Source organism: Scophthalmus maximus, chromosome 4 (assembly GCF_022379125.1).
Source record: "Scophthalmus maximus strain ysfricsl-2021 chromosome 4, ASM2237912v1, whole genome shotgun sequence".
In the NCBI taxonomy this organism is placed as follows: Eukaryota; Metazoa; Chordata; class Actinopteri; order Pleuronectiformes; family Scophthalmidae; genus Scophthalmus; species Scophthalmus maximus.
This window is the reverse complement of record NC_061518.1, coordinates 13,901,099-13,920,373: the sequence shown is the minus strand read 5'-3', so window position 1 is coordinate 13,920,373 and position 19,275 is coordinate 13,901,099. Positions and strand designations below refer to the sequence as shown.

At 41.2% G+C, this 19,275-nt stretch overlaps 1 protein-coding gene across 4 annotated transcripts in view; it reads right to left on the bottom strand.

Moving 5' to 3' along the window:
* Positions 1-238: 238 nt before the first annotated feature.
* Positions 239-19,275, bottom strand: part of furina (furin (paired basic amino acid cleaving enzyme) a) — a 68,848-nt gene continuing 49,811 nt past the window's right edge. For all 4 annotated transcript variants that reach the window (XM_035627606.2, XM_035627607.2, XM_035627610.2 and 1 more), the window contains exons 8-16: positions 16,266-16,438; positions 14,831-15,043; positions 12,388-12,488; positions 11,247-11,350; positions 10,877-10,994; positions 8,573-8,752; positions 8,364-8,488; positions 6,888-7,010; positions 239-5,195 (exon numbers count right to left, since the gene is read on the bottom strand). In XM_035627606.2, the coding sequence (XP_035483499.1) occupies positions 4,591-5,195; positions 6,888-7,010; positions 8,364-8,488; positions 8,573-8,752; positions 10,877-10,994; positions 11,247-11,350; positions 12,388-12,488; positions 14,831-15,043; positions 16,266-16,438 (1,742 nt within the window). In that variant the 3' untranslated portion in view covers positions 239-4,590. The remainder of the gene's footprint in view (positions 5,196-6,887; positions 7,011-8,363; positions 8,489-8,572; positions 8,753-10,876; positions 10,995-11,246; positions 11,351-12,387; positions 12,489-14,830; positions 15,044-16,265; positions 16,439-19,275) is intronic.

Below are 19,275 nucleotides of genomic sequence, written 5' to 3'. Positions count from 1 at the left end.
ACCGATAACTGAGATTTGAAACTGATATTTGTCTGCAGTGAAAAAGCATTATTATGAAGTTGAACAAACAAACATCGACGGGACATTGCTAAAGTCCAGAAAGAAGTGACTGCGGCTGCATCAGAGTCAAGAATTATATTATCTTATCGGCAAACTGGCTTAAATTTTAAATTGTGAGTGATCTGAGTACTTCTTCCATCACTGCCATTATGTTTACGAGAAGTGAATAAAAAAAACATTCAAATTTGCATAGATCTTTATTTTAGTAGAATCTATAATTGACATCAATTAAATAAAAAGGAGAAAAACAAGAGCAAAAAAAAAATCTTTAAATTACAAGAAAATTACACTGCACCATTCATGTAGTACAAAAATAGGCCTTATTTTAGAGTTATGTCCCATGTAAGATAGTCATTCTTGTACATTATACATAGGTCACAGGCCAGAGTCATCTGACACTGCTCCACTGTCCACCCCCTATTACAAAGTGTTTTATTCATACTCAAACAAGCATGTGCACACACACACACACATACACACAAGCGCACGCACGCACGCACGCAGATCTGATTCAGCCCTTAAGTTAATGAAGATGGGATACATTCTGTCTCCTGCCTCCAAAGCTGCTGAACAAACAGGGTGTCGCTCAAAAGGGAAGAGATGACAGGGCGATATCAACGGAACACCATGGACACAAGTGAAGGGGTTCGATGGACTGCGACAACCTGAAAGCGAAAGTGTCTAAGCACTTCACAGACGGCCCCAAAGTGACCGTCTCTGAGCAAGCCAAAGATATTGCTCCGATTAACTCCGTCCGACTTCATATCGATCACATCAGGCCAGATCCTGAGGCAGCTCAACATGACATGATCACTTGTATAAAGACAAAGCCTCCGTCGTCACCTCTGTATAATCAGAAGACAATTTGCAGTGAGCTAATTTTTTTCTCTGTTACATTCCTGGAACTTTGTACATTATAGGGCTTCACACCTCAGCGCCGATGAAGCGGTTGCCTTCTACTTAGGAGCGGTTGTTTTGGCACAATTAGTGAAACTCTTTCTCCCCTTTTTTAGTGTGTGGTTTCCATCAGATTCTTGCAGATAAAGACGTAAACTGTCTGCTAATGGGTTCTCTCCACTAACTACTTAATCTGCCTGCATTCGGGATTTCTTCTAAAGTTGGACACTTGAATGCTCAGTTGATGGGTTTTAAGTTTTCTGACTTCATCAAGCTGTGGTAACTACAACAACAAGCTAAGATGGATAAATAATCTTGTGTGTGCACAGAAGCTTGTTGGAACGCCTCCAAATGTTGCACTTTATGTTGAGAAACTTTTTTTCTTTTCTTTCCTGGAAGCAATAAGACTGTTTTGTAAGAGAAGATGCAGAGTTTTAAGAACATAATTTACGGAAGCAATTTCATCACAACAGATAATGGGCTACATTATCTGTCGTTTGCACACTTTGCACCAAGCTGGGAAGCCAATGGTATTCGGTGGCTCCAGTCGGAGGCTGCGGTTATTACATTTTTAAATGAGCATCCTTCTTAAACTGGGGCTAATCAAAGCCTAAATGGCAGCGGGCACTAAAGCCATGCAGCACACAAACATTATTCCGTAGCCACATATACTTTGTTCCTTTCGAGGGCATTTGCTCTAAAGCCACATTCTCTGGTTGGTTCGCAATACAGTTTAGTGCTTCCTGGCTGAAACTGCCACGATAAGCCAAATGTGCTACACCTGCACTGGCCATCTGAGATGAATTAAGCCTCCTGGCACAACGTTACGTTTGAGAGGATACATACCAATCCTCCATCCTTCTGAGCAGGATTTTTGGCAGGTTTCAAATTCTTTATTCTCTGCTGCTTTTATATTCTCCTTTCAATCTGAACACATTATTGCAATTCAAATCTCATCCAACTCTACACAGTTTTTTTTGATGAATAATAGCTTCAGAGAAGGCTTCCCAATACATGAAATTAAATGAAAATTGATTTGTTTTGTGTGCGCGTGCGCCTCACCCACAAAACAAGGAACATTGATTGTCAGTGAAAGAAGCAAAAGGTCTTAACCCCGGGTGGAACAGTCCAGGTAGAACCGAGTGCGAGAGGTGAGGAGAACAAAAGCCCTCAACTATTTTTAGATTCAACTCAGCATTTAAAATGCTGGCCAACGAGATCCCTGATCAATCGCTCGTTTTTCAATAACAATAACAGGTTTTAAAGGCAATGTGGAGCTGCCCATGAATGTTGATCATGAAGACATTACATTTTAGGAGAGAAAGGGATTAAATGGACTAGAATTTACACAGCAGTTTTACAGGTTCTGAATTGCAAAATTGCTTGTTTCTCTTCTAAAACATAACATTGCATGCCTAACCTATCCAGCTAAGTGTTTTCATATCTGTCATACATTTAATGTGACCTCTATAATCATTTAACAGCACCTCTCACTGCGCATGAAAACTTGCTGAATGATATGAGAGGTAGAGCACAGGATGAGCACCTGCAGCTTTGTATGCATGCCATTGCCATGACAACCTCTCTCAGCAAGCTCCATTTGATTTTGTACTAGCAATGAAAATAGTCATAATTTCAACATAGCAGAACAGAGATCAATGATTTCAAAATGGCTACACTGGAATGAATCATGAGGTGCATATTTCAGATGATAAACTGCTCGGAAGAAAAATCACTTTAAAAACAATCTTCCCTAAAGGTATGATTAAAAATCTTTCAGAATAAATAGTTTGCTTCAGTATCATTCAGAATACAATTAATCGTGGAGTACACCAAAGAGCTCATCTGATATTCAGATGAGATGAAGACTGGAGGGCGAGCGCAGCGACGCCAATGAGATGTGGAGTCTCGACGCAGGATTTCTAAACAGTATTTAAAGATTTGAAAAAGAGCAGAAACAGTCTGACGAAAGAGGAAAGGAAACCTTCACCTCAGATGGCAGACTAACTGTTCCTAACCTTGTATGCAACAAACACACACACTTGAACACACACAAACCTTTCGTCATCATGATAAGAGGCGTGTACAACGAGTGATTGTAGTGTTAATGTGCTCTGACACAAGGGAAAGCCTGAATGTATTGTTACTGTTTCTGCTCTGTCAAGAAATCAATCACAGGTAACTCAACACCTACCTGCTGCTTGGAGAAGCTGTTGTGCTCAACAGTCACGTATTGTTCAGGGTCTCATCAGCACCTCGACCGCTTCTTTCTCAGCCCCAGCACTTGAGCACATAAGACATAAAATATCCCTGGAAGGGATTGTGCCTCAGGGTTGATAGAGTGGCCCATCTGATCCTCTGTGTTTTCGCTTTCAATTTAACTTTTTTTTTTTTTTTTAAACCCCTCCGTGTCATAGTTGGTAGTTGTATGAGGTTTCGGAGAATTTATAGTTTCCAAAACATCAAAATGTCCAGTCCACGGTGAATCCCAAAAGGCAGGAGGAAGCTTTGCTTGTCATGTGACTCACATTCTGTTCTGCCAGAGCTGAGGGAGATTCCAGAGTGACTGAATATCATCACACCCAGAACAAAACCGCATAGATAAAAAGAGCGACTCTATAAAAGACGGATTCTGTTTCAAGTAAATAAAATTACCGTCTCATAATGAAAAGACATTATGTATCCAGAAGGCTCTCTGTCCGTTTTGTTTTTCTGACTCTTGACACATAATTATAAGCCAGTAGAGTCTTGGAATTTCCTTTTTAGTTATTATGTTGTTGATGTGTAAAATGCACTTGTGAAACACTACAGATAAGAGGTGCTTTTCTCAGCAGACATTTGGATGTTAATGTCACTTAACAACGCTGTGGGGGGGATTACATTTCATGCCCCATAATACAATTTTTTTGTTAAAGTTCTAAATGTGATAGGACCAGCTTTAGCTTCACACACAACACTATTCATGTATAATGTACACACTCTTACACCTTCATTCATACAAGTGCATGTATGCACACCAGAACACACACATACACACACACACACACACACACACACACACACACACACACACACACACACACACACACACACACACACACACACACACACACACACACACACACACACACACACACACACACACACACACACACACACACACACACACACACACACACACACACACACACATCCACCTCTACTTTTCACATTCAGCAATTTCTTCTGGCTACTGCAATGAGACTGATGGAAAGAGAAAAATAGGATGAGAGCAAATAATAATCATTTGTTTACTGTAACGAAAAGGAGCTGGAGGGGAAAATGGACTCTGCACAGACACTGGTAGTGATTGAGGGCAGGAGGAGATAGCGAGCCAGTTTAATAGAAATGCACCGATGTGTGAACAAAGCAAAGCTAAGCTCGGGCCATCCCGAGCCCTGAGCTTCCCATCAGGTCTCCAACAGCAGAGTGGAAGACAAAATCCCAAAGCGGGGCTCAGCTAGAAAACCCAGTAGGAAAGAAAAAGAAAAAGGGACGACTGTGAAAGGACAGTTACCACAGCCCTGAATTATCAGACAAATGGGGCTGATGGGATTTTAAAAGCCGGAGAAACGGAAGGATGTGGGGGAGGCATTAAAGGGCACTTTGTGTTTTGATAAAGGCAGTCCTCTCATTATGGACGTCAAACTCATTTTCGGAGTCTGTATTTACTCCATCATCCCCCCAGACTGTCGGGATGCCGCGGTACGACACCACCCTATTCCCTCCGAGGCTGAAGCTGCCCCCGAGACCGCCGCCAGCCTCCAGAGAAGGCAGCTTGATGAGTGCGCCTGATCGCAGCTGCAGCAGCAGGAAGATGCCGGCGAAGGTGGCAATGATAGCCATGCAGCTGAGCACGGCAATGGTGATGGGCAGCTGGGAGCTGAGCTGGACTTGCGATCCAGGGTTACCCTGGCCAACCATGAAGCTGCCAGGGGACTCGCGCATGTATTGGTTGAGGTGCAGGCAGGTGCCAGAGATGGGGTCCAGCGAGCTGTGAGGGGGGCAGGACAGGCAGGCCTGAGGGCTGAGGCTGCTGCAGGTCAGGCAGGGCAGTGGGCAGGGAAGGCAGGCTGGGACGGAAGCTGGCGATATGAAGTTTCCCACTGTGTAGTTGAGGGGCTGGGAGCCCACCGAGAAGCCTGCCGGACATTCTTTCACACAGCCCTGCTGAAAGAGGTAGTGGCCGGCGTCGCACTCTGCAACACAGAGAAAGAAACTGAAATCAACAGACACACTCAGCTTTTACTTCTTCATATGAGTCAGACAACCGATCGGACAGAGAAGCAGGACACCTGCCCAATCAGTTAACATGGTAAAGAGCGATAGCTGTGTCTCACATCGGATTCAGTCAGCGGTGCACTGTATACTCACTGATGTAGTTGGTGAATTGTGACAATGACAATGTAGTGTTGTCCTAAATCAAACATGGCCATATTGCTCTTACCAGAAACGACGATTACAACACGTAAATGTGATCGAAGCCTGACAAAATATCTGCCAGCTGATTTGCTCACTTGATTTAAAAAAAAGGTCGTGTAGAAAGCAAGAGGCAAAACATGTTGATGGTCTCCTCCTGCTATGTAGGCAAAATGGCGACCATTGAGGATGAGGAGAGTCAGTACACTGCATGTGCTGTACTCATCAGTCACTTGCACACTCCAAATTGCAAATGTGAGTGTGGGAGAATGTGATCTGACACAGTGCGACGTGTCCGACACTTCTCTGTTCATTCATCCATGTGTTATTGTGAGACATTTTCAAGGCAATCTTACTTTCAAGTTGCCATTTGCACTTTTGTTAGTGCTACTCGTGCATGATGAAATGCTTTGCAATTCATACGCCGAGGCGTTTAAGTGAGACCCATTTCCATTTACAGCAGGTCCAGATGCAGACCATTGCTTATGATGGCAATTAACAGACTCTGGGTGCCAGGGGTAACAGAGCTGAAAACAGGAGTGAGAGTCACAGAAGGAGGAAAATGTAATTTACTGCAGGGTCTTGTAAACCCCTAAAAACTGGAAAAAAATATAGTTTTGAGCCAAAGTTAGAAAGCACGCTGTACTAAAGGATACATGATGATCAAAAATATAACAATTACATTCAGTCATGTGATCTTGTCTGTCAGTATGTACGTACTTCTGACAGCCTGTAGGGGTCAGACTGTCAATATATTCAACATGTACTGTAGTGGACTTCACACTGTTAGTGGGATCTCAGGACCTTGGATTGGATTTGGATTAGGAAGAAGACCGCAGTGTGGACAGTATTAAATTTAAATGAGATGATGTAAAGTTCCTGCAGTAAAGTATAATTTTATTTCTTACTTTACTTTACATTACATTCATTTAGCAGATGCTTTTGTCCAAAGCGACTAACAATAAGGGCATTCAACCATGAAGATATTACTCAAAGTGCAAGAATTAATAAGTACATAAACATTCATCAAATAAGCAAAAAACACTTCAAGTGCTATTTGTAATTAGGTCCATTTTTTTTGTTTGTGTTTAATATTATAAATTCAGGGAGTATGGTGCTGTCTGAACAGGTGAGTTTTCAGTCTGCGACGAGAGCATTGAAGGGATTCTGCTGTCCTACTGTCAATGGGTAGCTCGTTCCACCATTGAGGAACCACGGCGGAAACAGACAGGATTTAGATGAGCGGTGGCTTTAAAATAGGTCTGTACACAGTTGGCACAAAGAGACACAATGCAAAGAGATGCAGCTGAGCACACATGGGACAATATTTCATCCAGCTCACCTCACACCATCCAGGCCACTTCACTTATCAGATGTCAATATGACTCTGTAATGATACTACCGCTCCTCGGCTGCTGTGACAGTAACTTGCTGTTAGGACCAAACTGGAGACAAGAGACACCACTTCTTACCGATGCATATCTGCCGTAGGTCCAGGGTCTTACAGCTGCCGTTGGCAGGCTCCGGCTTGTCAGAGGAGCTGGATGATGATGAGCCGGTGCCGTACAGCACCAGGATGAACTGGGTCAGAGTTCCTGAGAGGAGACAGAGAGATGGAGATTTTAAAAAAATGAAATTAACCAGGGGGGGAAGTAGGCCTGTCAAAAACAGCAAGGCTCTCCCTCGGGGGGATTTGGCATATCTATCCAAAACTTATCGTAGAATCTTTTTTGCATCAAGTGACAGAAAATGACTCTGAATGAGACACAATTTCAAGACTGTATGATTTCACTCTGTGCTTGATAAGTATGTCATGAAATGGACATCTCTCAAGAATCTGAGTGTGGAGCCTTGGGGGGGTTTCCACTCATGTAAATCACCTTACTAAAGGTGGGAGGTATTTATCTACTTGTGTGTTCTTGGATTCTGGATATCGTGTTGTTGGTGGACCAAGTACATCCTACTTATAAATTCAACAACTCTGTGTTTCCGTGTCTGTCTGTCTGTCTGTCTGTCCGTTGCTCACTCGATCAACTTCAAACTCCGGGAAGTGTTGACTGAAGTTTTTTGGATTAGCATTTGTCAAGACCCCAACCCTGAACCTAACCCACCATTTATTTTCAAACTACACTCATTGTGATGCCTCAGTAGTAAAATGGCCAAGTGCCTATTAGCAGGCTAGACCTACTTATAATATAAGCAATCTCTGTCTCTCTTAATTTAAATTTATAATTCTAATTTTCAGGTTGTTTAACATGCTCAGCACTGTGGTGCAGTGGTAAAATATGTCGCTTCACATCAAGAAGATTCTGTTTCCAACCTGACAGCTGGCAAGGGACTTTCTGTGTGGAGCATGCGTGTGATTTCTCCGGCTTCCTCCCAAACGATTGGTTTATTGGAGACTATAAATAACAGGTACATTTGAATGTGATTGTGAATAGTTGCTTATCTCTGTATGTGTTTGTCCTGTGATGAACAGGCGACCTGTCCAGGGTGAACCCTGTCTCTTGCCCAGCTGGGACTGGCTGCAGCCCCATTACGACGCTCAAAGGATAAGCGGTATATCTAATGGATGGATGTTTATCAAGGCAAAATATAAAACATTTCATAGTTCCAGCTCCCCACTGCTTTAATTTGTTTAGTGTAATCTTAAATCAAATATCTCTATGTTTAAGACTGTAAGTCTGACAAAACAAGTAATAAAAACATGACTCTCCACTGTCTTGAAATTATGATGGGTATTTTCTTTAACTATTTTACTTATAACAATAATTAAATGAATAAGAAAAGTAATCAACAGATTATTTAATAATTAAATAAAATGTTCATGAGTTACAACCCTTCTCAACACAGCAGCAAACTCTAGTTATGAAAACAAAATCATGCTGTTGAATTCAGAAAAGTTGTAATTTTTTAAATCTGTCTCATCAACAATGAAGATGTTTCACCATAGTCACTGGCACCAGCCACATTCTCAATCTCCAGTGTCCACGCCCCTGTGGGGTTCTCGTCCCAGGAGTGGGTGGTCATGAAAGCCCAGTCATTAAAACCTTCCGATGAGTAGTCATGCGGCCTGCAGGACAACAACAAACAGGAAGCGTGAATGGATTGTGTTTACCAAAAGTTAGTGTATGATTGTGTGCTTGTGTGTTTGTACCTGGGGTGGAGCAGTGTGGAGCGCGTGCCGGCAGGACTAATGAGGTGGATAGCAAGGTTTCCCCTCCGGTTGTAGGACAGGGTGAGCCGGGCCTGGACGTGCTCTAATGAGGTCACGTGAGTGTCTGTACCGATGCAGGCATCCACACTCATGTTGATCAATAGATGGCTGCCAATATTCCTGTCAAAGATGAGAAACAACATATAACAAAGACACATTAAGGTGTGTGTTTGTGTGTTTGTGTATATGTTAGTCTCGGGTTGTATGCAGCTGAAATAATGATTAATTAAATTTTTGTTCTAAACTCTGAATTAGCTTCCTTCCAAGTAACTGCGTGTGACATTTTGCCCCTGGCATGTGTGTGAGTCTGTAATGGTTGAAGGGTTTGTGGCCTTGAACAGGATTAGTTTCTCACAACCTGTGGAATCAGCGTCCTTTGTGGAAGTGAAGCACCACCCAATCCACTTAGGAGATTACACGCATCCACAACAATTATAAAGACAAGGAAGGCGTTAGGTTTCAGTGGCACTGAGGTGCCCACAAAACATACATGATGTGTTGTGATCACTATTCTGTTATCATCCTTCCAGGACTACCTCTAATATCCCATGATGCATTAAAACACTACATAAATGTTTTTGACCCATAGACTGTATATAAAAATGGACAACATCCCAAAAGTGAAGCCAAATGATCTTAATCGCCCCCTGGTGGCTGGCTGTAGTATAGGTCATTCATCCTGCCTCCTCCATAGTCAATTGTCAACGATCACTACTGCACAGAGTCTGCCTCCAAATGACTTCATAAGCGCAAGATAGCGTCACTCGTATCCAGGATCTTAAAGCATTATATTTGTACAACGACAGGAAGTGTGGATTTGTCGTCCATCTTAATATAGAGTCTATGCTTTAACCTCTGAAGGTTGACATGGGAAATGTGAGGGAAATCTCAAATGTTTATTTATAGCAATAATAAGCACAACAACGAATGTCCATATTAGTGTAATGCAAACTGACAGCAACAAAGCACCTTCATATTTGCATGTTAGGCTACTGCAACATGAATTTTGTGGTGGCCCTGGAAAGAGTCAGAAAACATAGGAGCAGGAAATGGAAATTTATACAAATGCTTGCTGAATACCTAATCATTGCCAGCTGACCAGTTCAGCACAGCATCTGTGATCTAAGGCCTTTTAATATCATGTCACTAGCAGCTACGTGTGAAAGTCACCCCAGTGGCAATGGATCAACACTATCTGAAAATTTAAGGGTGTTAAATAACACCAAGACCAACACTGTGATTTTAAACATTAACACAGCATTCGATAAGTAGTTTCTACGTAAGGATATGTGTCACCTAGGGAGGACAAACAATATTGGGTCGATGATGTAGTCCTGGTGTGTATGAAAGTTTATGTAAAGTGTTGCATGAAATTCTACCTAAATAGCAGCTATATTTTGAGAATAATGTCTGTTTAAGATCATGACAATGAACCCTTCCTGCTCACTTATTTCCCATCACTCCAAATGAGTAAGTCTGCTAAACACCTGAAACATAAATCAAATAACCTGCTGCTGCTCCCAGACGCTCCAACCATCTGCTGCATTAAGAGGGAGAAAAACCTCAAACCCCGTCACTAAGCACATAAAGAAGAGGAGACGTCCCAACCGTGTTAAGATGCCACCAGGAGGAGGACAGCTGATAAGAAATATTGAAATTATGTTTTTGCTTATTTTTTTTAGGTAAATATCAGCGACAGAGGAGATATTCTGACTTTTGGTCTTTAGTAGAGGTCACCATGTAAAATTAGTGTCGTGTTGTCCGAAAGGGCTCTCACTTATTTAATCTTCTCTTTGCATGTGAGAAAAATGAAATATTTGATCAGAAATAATCTGTTCAAATTCAAAAAATTTTACATCGGGAAAGCAGACTGTGACTTGTTGTCCAGCAGGGGGCGTTCCTTAACTATACTGTCTACTTGAGATAAGGTCAGGAAATGCTGTAAAGATTAGCCTACTTGGTTGCGGTTTTTAAAAATGTAAATATCTTACAGCAATTTTAGCTTGCCACACGAGTAAGGCACTGGAGGAACCTTCAGATGAATGCAGTGACATTAATTCTACAATGCAGGATTAGGCTACGTGGGCTGCCTATAAATTCATTCAAACTAATTACCCATTAGCTGTAATTAGTTTAAACTAGATTAAAAAGAAGAACAGCTGTAATATGTAACGACACTTGTAACCAGGGTGCTAAGATGAATTTATTGTGCTGGGTGTGTGTGGGTGTGTGTGTATGACTTACCTTGGTTCACAGACCATGGTGATCACACACTTCCTCTGTGGCCCCACGCTGTTCCATGTCTTTGCCAGTGATACAATGGCACTGGCATCAAGTAGACCATATCCATATGAATGACTAACTGCAGTGAGAAAAGAGGAGAGAGACATATGAATGGTGGCCTGCTGATAGCAGCAGCATCACTCTTCCAGCTCCAAATGTCATAATGTACGTTAGCAAACTTCAGAGTGCGAATCCCACTCGAAGGTCTAACTAAAAAAATCTGTGTAATTCCAGTGCATTTTTCTTTATTAGATGTGGAACATATCAATGAGCCTCAAAAGGTGTCTGCAGCTACAGAGGGCAGACGGGATCTTGCTAGGAATTTCTGTACCTTTGCGTCCAACCCCATTGGTTCTCCAGTCGTTGGTGAGCAGGTGGGCAGGGTGAGAAGTTCGTACAACCAGATGTTGCATATCCCTCCAGGTCAGGTTTTTACTGGAACATGCGAATAAGCAAAGAGACAGTAACGCACGCACACGCACACGCACACGCACACACACACACACACACACACACACACACACATACACACACACACAAAGATCAAACAAATGCCTCCGACAATACAACCCATAGACTTAACCTGCGGGTGGACAGCTAATTAAATACAGAATACAATGAAGCGGCGTTCACATTCTTTCGTGAATTGCACCAAATCTTAAGTCAACATGTGTTTGAAGTCACTTTCTGCCCGTTGGCAAAATGTGTTGTGAAGAGAAAAGCTGAAAAAAGTTCTAAGTGTTTATTCCGCCTGCAGCGGTTCGGAAAGGAACAGGCACAAAAAGGGATTACAGCAGGTCACTACTGCTGTTTGCTTCTCTGCTGTAAGTAATTGCATAACTAAATTCAGAAATCTTATTTCCAATTAACTGGAATAAGGCATTTTATTTAGTAAATTTGCTCTGTCACTCTCATTTCAAAATGCAACTACTTACTCATTATTCATTGTTACTCAGACTATACTGATGTTTACGTCATAAGAATGATTCGTGCTTACATCAACCCGTGACAAATCTGTCAGACTGAGGGGTTAAATCGTAAAACAGAAAATGGGATAATGAAGCAGCATCAACAGTTAAAGCCTGATTTGATAAAAAATGTTGAATTTATATTTGAGCTTGTAAAAGAAAAAAACATTGCCTGTTTCCACTAAATGACCAATTTGCGGTTAGGAAACTTCTAACCACAAGCTAGACACTGATAGTAGTGGGGCATTAATTCAAACAAGTTAGGTTTTCAGGAGCTCAAAATGACAAATCATTCCCTCGAAAAATTACTTCAGAATCTAATCATCAACTTGTTCTGTTCTATGCAAGCTATATTTTAGTACTTTTCTTTTCCATAAAATTAACTGATTTAAAATAAACAAAAGTCAGTTGATAACGTAGATAGGGAAGGTTATGATGAGGCTGTAGAGCTGAAGAGAAGTGCAATGCTTAGTAAGACTCAGAAACATGGAGAGAAGCGCTTACTTGGCCTCAAGGGCTAGAGCGATGATCCCAGCAGCTAGCGGGGCGGAGGCAGAGGTGCCTGTGTGGGAATCTGTGCATTTTGATTTGAGGTCTGTAGTCACCTAGGGAGGATGAACACAATGGACTTATTTAGACAGCTCAGACAAAAAGTGGAACATATTCTTAAAAGATCAACCTGAAGTTATTGTTCTTTTTTTATTGTTCTTTTTTTTTTGGTTGAAACTAACACCATATCAAAAATCCTTAACTTTCACCAGAAATACTCTTGTGCTTTCATCATCAAAAAATAAAGACATTAAAATATTTAGATCTTGATAACTGGAAGTTGCCTACTTTAATAATCAAGTACGCCTTCTTTTTTAATCTCATGCTCATTTGTTGCAGGCAGATATCGCCTGATGGTTGAAAAAGCGGGAACTTAAGAGCAGAAAGCGCACAGCGTGACTCCGTGGACCAGCTGGAAAATCAAAGCAGGAAAATTGTATAACTCATGCCCTCCCTCTCTCAACAACTTCCACTGAGGTGTCTTCAAGCAAGACTCTTTTTAGATCAAACTGCTACGGCAGAAATCTCCTGGGTGACCCACAGCAGAGGGCTGTGGCTGTACAGGGCGGCTCCCAGGTGGAATTTCTATAGCTGCATGAATTTAAAGAAAAGTGGAGGAGAACCAGATTGTTTATACTCGGCAAAACCCATCTCAGGAAGGATAAAGGTCAAAAAACAATGCATTGCAAAGAGCCCCCAGTCACATGCTGTACAGTATGTAAAGGGGAGGTTGATAAAAGGGCAGGTTGATCTAATAGAAAAGCGGTTGGAATCAAAATCCTCTCAATGTGCTGACTAATGCTGTGCATCCAAAAAATGATCTTTTATCAAACTAAACAGTATAAAAAATAAAATGAACTGGCAGAGCTGACTTTAGTAGCTTCATATACCTCCTCACTTTAAATAGAAAGAGAAGGATCTTTTGAGTGTAATTTTAGAAAAAGGAGGGAAAAAGAAAGAATCAGGCGTTAACATATTCACTCCTGCATAACCGGGAGGTCCAAGCTTTCCTCTTCTGCTCCATCTTATCATTCGCAGATTCCTGAGTGACAGCGCAATTAAGCGAGTTCAGCACTGAAGCATTGAGGGACCAGCCACATGTCACAGAGATGTCATAAGCTGTCCGTCCATTTAGTCTGAATGTTTCTGTGTGTGTGTGTGTGTGTGTGTGTGTGTGTGTGTGTGTGTGTGTGTGTGTGTGTGTGTGTGTGTGTGTGTGTGTGTGTGTGTATGTTTCTGTGTGTATGTGTTTGTGCTTGTGTCACTCGTGCGGACAAAAACTACTGGGTTAAGACTTGTTTATAGGTTTCAGACTACAATTAGGCTTATGTTAGGGTAAAGATTAAAGTTAGGAAATGAATTGTGATGGTTAAGATTAAGGCGTGAGAGAATACATTATGTTGTTAACCTCACAGGAATAGTATGACAAAAGTGTGTGTATGTGTGTGTGTGTGTGCATGCGCGCGCTTGTGCACACACTTTTGTGCGTGTGCTTTTGTGTTTGTGGTGAGAGCAGCAGCAGACTGCCAGATGGACTTTCAGCTGTTCATTATTCATGATCATTTTTAATGGCCCAGGACTGAATGAATGGAAACAGGAGACGAGAGACGAAACTGAGTCAAGTACAGAGCAAAAGTGCAGAACCAAATACTTACATACTGTTTGAGTAAAATATAAAACAATTACTCAGTTCGAACATTACCTGCACAAAACTTGATTGTGAATATTTCTGCGTCTCTTAGTCTTAACTGAAATCTGGGTTTTGGGCTGTTCTTCATTTAAAATATCATGCACCGTGGGCACTGGGACTTTGTGATGAGCTTTTTAAAAAATATATTATAACTATTCACGCAATAAAAATTTGAATCCATCGATTAGTTGAATGATGAGCTGAGTAATTGTCAATTAAATGTTGAAAAGTTAAATCCACCTATCACAATTCCTATTGAGGCATGTTCAAATTGCTTTGACAGACCAAACCTGAAAAATATAAAAATATTTATATAAATATAATATAATATAATATAAAAAATAAAACTAGCAATCAAATAAAAAAAAACTGAAAATTATCATCTTAAGAGGCTGATACTTTTCTCTAAGTAGATTATTTCATTGATGTCCTGATGGTTTCAGCTCTGATTATAATATCATATATTTCTAAATATAATGTGTTGCAATAAAAAAATGCATTTGCAGACTGGATTAGCACTAGTTGGTCCAACATTTTTTAGGTTGATCCTATGGGTCAACCTAACTTCACTTAGGACTTTAAATAATCCCTTAATTTTACTATACACATTAAAGTAGAAACTCAGTGTGATAGCCACGTGTTTGTGTGAGGGAAACAAGAAGTGGCAAAGAAGGAGAGGAAAAAATCCTGGATACAACCACAACTCACAATCTGTTTCTCGTTGATGTTCCCCGAACTGTAGGTGGTGGCGAGGGTGGAGGAGCAAGCCTCGCTGTACCAGGGGACGTTGCCATTCTGGGTGGAGCTGCTGATGGACAGGGTGTAGATGCTGTTCGTGTAGCCATCGCAGTTACAGCTGTCCTTCTCCCTCCCTCCATTTCCAGAAGCCCATACAAAGATGGAACCAAAGCCACCGCGACCCTGGGGATCGTACAGTGAATTCAGACCAACGGGCAGAGAGGGGACCACAGAACCTTTCATTCATTCATCTGCCACTATCCAGAAAAGAACAGAATCTCATTCAACCTTAATGGGAATCCCAATTATAGGAGGGCAAATTCATTTCAGGGCTCATTTAAAAAAAGGGCCCATTAAAACGCATCACAGAGGCCTGGGTGGTCACAGTAAATTAAAAAGAGCTAAATATTGCATGACAGCTATGCAATACAAAAACAGCACCATGGCAACAGTCCATTGTAATAAATCATCCAACCTCTCAGCCTTTGAAGTGCAATAATTTTCATCTAAGAGCCACTTTATTGTATTGAGTGGCACTGTCTCTCTCTGCATTGATCAAACTCAGCTATGCACCACCCGCACCACCATCAGATGGCACTGTCACTGTGGCAATTATCTTAGTTGTCATTGTCAGCAGTTCCAATCAGCTTTATGGCACATGCCTTAAATCTACTGGTCCATAACAAGCCGTAGCTTGATGTATTTATTCATGGGGTACAGATGTGAGAGCCCGGGATGTGAGCTGTATGCTTATTATTCTGTTGACTTGTTCCTTTTATATATCTGACACAGTCCTAATGTGCCACAAGCATTAAAGCAAGGGCCGCTACCAAAAACAGGACTAATTACACGACAGCGTGGCCCATTTTCAGATTGTAGTGTTGCAAGATGCTGACAGACTCGTTTTCAAAATTACCCCCTCAAAATTGCTTTACGTGTACATATAATCAGGCAAGTGTGCAGAAGCTTTTGGTTAGAAATGCTTGTCAAGTAATTTAAAGCTCCAGTAACTGTTTGGAATTTGAAAAACAACCTTGATGTATTAAAATAAATAAATAAATAAAATGACATGCTGACTAACTGAAGGAGCAGGGGGACAAAAGACGAGCTGGCAGTCAAAGAAGCGCCCTTCTGCTAACAATGGTTAGCAAAAAAAAAACTATTCCTACTTCAATTTCGTTGGTGCTTCTATTAATTTTCAAAGATTTTCCTTCCTGGTGGCCCTTTAGTGGACTTCACTTTCCATTCATAATTGTCAGGGTCAAAAACGGCTTTGTTCTTCCAGCTTATGTCCTCTCATGCTTGAACAGTTCAATTACTGACTGGTGAAAGGAAGCCACACACAGGCAGTAAATAATTTCTTTCTCACACAAACACTCGCATAACAATACACAACCGCACACACCTCTGTAACTCCACGCAGAAAAGCTTCTTTGGCAAGTTTGGCAGGTCCGTCGACGGTTTTGCCGTCGTCCTCTGGGCCCCAGCTGGCACTGTAGATGTCGATGTGTTGGGGATTCAGACTGAGAGACTGGGCCTCCACCATGTCAGTCACCTCACCGTCCAGCATACGCACACCTGCAGCAAGAGTACACATACAGGTACACACAATTTTACAAAACATTTTATAAAATGTATAACCTTTTTTTTATCAGTACTTACTTTATTTTTCAAAAAATACATAAAGAACTTAATACTTAATAAGCATCAAATCTATCCAGTTCAAGACTGAGGGAAAATTTAATATTTTTAGAGAAATGCGATAAGTGGAGAAATGATCTATACAGAACTAAGCCTGGAGCAGGTTTCTGTTGTTGGTCGACACTGTTCATATTTATCTAGTACAAGATACACTGGATTCACAGTTTAACGGTTGAACTTCTTGTCCATTCAGTAAAAACCGGTGCCCCTTCACTTTCGATTCTGTCATGCTGGTGGGCATCTACATGAAGAGTGCTGCGTCGCTGCTAACTTAACACAAACTGAATCCCAGACGGAGCTGTCAGGCTGTGCTGTGGATTAAGGAAAAGCGTTTTGACAAGAAAGAAGAATGTGTGGGATGAAACCAGACAGGGGCGAAAACAGTACTCTGCTTCCGTCTACAGAGGGTCATAAACCAGTGGAATACTCGTTTTACCACAGAAAGAAAAAAGTGCTGCAGGTGATGTGGATCTTGCAGGATTACTTTCCTCTAGTCTTCAGATCAGTGCTGCAGTCAACAGTGCTGTAACCGTGTAGTTCCACCTGACTGTGCGCTCAGGTTCAGTAACGTTCGACATGTGTAGGGACACGGCACTGTTGCTGAGGTGCTGTTCGATTTGCATATTTACACACTCGTTTTCACAGCTGCAAAATGTCCGTGTGTATTTGTGCAACTCATGCAGTCGCGCAGCACCTGCTCCCAGTGTTCGTTATTTGTGCATCCGTCGTGAGGTTATCATGGATCCCACCATGTAAATCAAACGTCATCTTCATTGATTGCCTTGGCACTCGAGCAGGTTGTTGGAAAAAAAACCCAATACATGGCAATTCAATTTATGGAGATCAATTGCAATGTGGGTGAACTGCCTCCTCAAGTATGAAGCACATTACAGACTCAAAGCTCGGGTAAAAAAGATGAAATATAGCATTAGAGGATTTTCTCACTACAGAACTCGCTCTTTTCTCTCTCAGCAACAATCCTCTACAGACAGGAGGTGACAAATCAAAGACACCTTAAAAACAAACTTTCCCCCATCTGAAGCATTGCAGGTCAGGTTACTCTACTGCTGCATATATGGGTTAAAATAACCAAGCACGGGACTTTGAAGTTCTCCAAAAGCATCAAACAGACACTGTGCTACTAGTGTTTCCATGGCAGCCCGCTGAGAGAGGGCTCTGTGATTTGCTGAGCAAAATCAAGTATCTCTGTCCAAAATATCCATCTGTCCCAAATTCCAGTATTTTAAGATGGGTACTACCAGTGGAAAGTTCATTGCAAATTTTACCTTTATGCACGTACAGTATTATATGTATAAAATCCAACAGGGAGACCTATGATTTGTTCATTAACATTGAACTGCAAATTAACATGAGATCTGTGCAAAAACTGCAAGTTGAGAGTGTTCTTGGTAGTATGCCATCTGGTCAGTTCTTCCTCTATAAGGGGTTTCTGTGTGCTATTTAATTCATCCCTCAGTCCATAAAACAAATTTCAAGGAATCAGAACTCATTGTAAATGAATATTTTTTGCTATAATACGGTGAACACAAAAACTAGAAGCAGATGGAAATGGACAACTTTGCTCTGTGTAAAAGTAACAAGACTAAAAGCAACAACTTCTAGTTTTGTTTCTAACTAACAGAAATGAAATATCTCTCGTCCAACTCTCAGCAAGAAAGAAAATAAACGCATTTCCCAAAATGACAAACCCATCCCTTTAAATATCAGCTGTGAGTTGGCAGAAACAAACGGCAGCAGTGAAAGGTAGTGAGTGAGTTAAACATAGGAAGGTGAACATTTTTTCTGACGAGACTCAGACAGCTTGGGGTGGTGACCCTCAGAGGTAGCAGCTCTAAACCGGTAATTGCTGTTACATTGTTTTTAATTCATTGTACTTTAGTTGGAGCTGAGAATGTTTGATTCAACCGGAGGATGACTTTCTTAACTTTATTTCACGTCTAGCTTCTGATTCTATGGATGGGAAAGCCCCTTAAGTGCGTCTGAAAAGCACACGTGTAGGTTTTTTACAACACTCTTTAAGTCCTGAACCACTGACAAAAGCCCACTTATATTCTTATATTCCCACTAGAGTTATGGAACAATTTTGAGGGGTTCAAACTTTATTACAGCTGGAAGTAAGCTGGAGGCTACTGAGATAAGCAGAACAGTAATGACACGGAGTTGCAACCCTATCGCAACCCTTGTAAAATACAACATCCAAATCCTCAGCATAGGAACAAAGAAACCAATACATGTACCAGCAATGTGACCATACCAACATCCAACTCTAATCCTAATTGACTCTGGCTTTAATGTAAGAATTACACAGAGAGAGAGAGAAGGAAAAAAAACTCATGAAATAATAAAATAACTTGTTTACAATGAAAATTTTATGGAAATCAACTATGATGTTTTTTTTTAATATCAGAACTTCTTTTGAAGAATGGGAACAGAAACTACAGAAACTGTTTCTCCCTGTAGGCAGAGGAACAACAACTCACCGGGGTGCAAATCCTTTTTAGAGCAAACTAATTAATATTTCACAATACTTTGCTACTGACATATTTGGTATATTTTCTGTGCTGTGTGTTTGTATCGCTCCCACATAAATAAATAAACTGTTAATTCTGTCATTAAAGTATTATGCTTGCAATTAACACTGCTATTAACTCCAGTGCAGCATTCAAACTCTGAACCACAATGCTAAATGCACT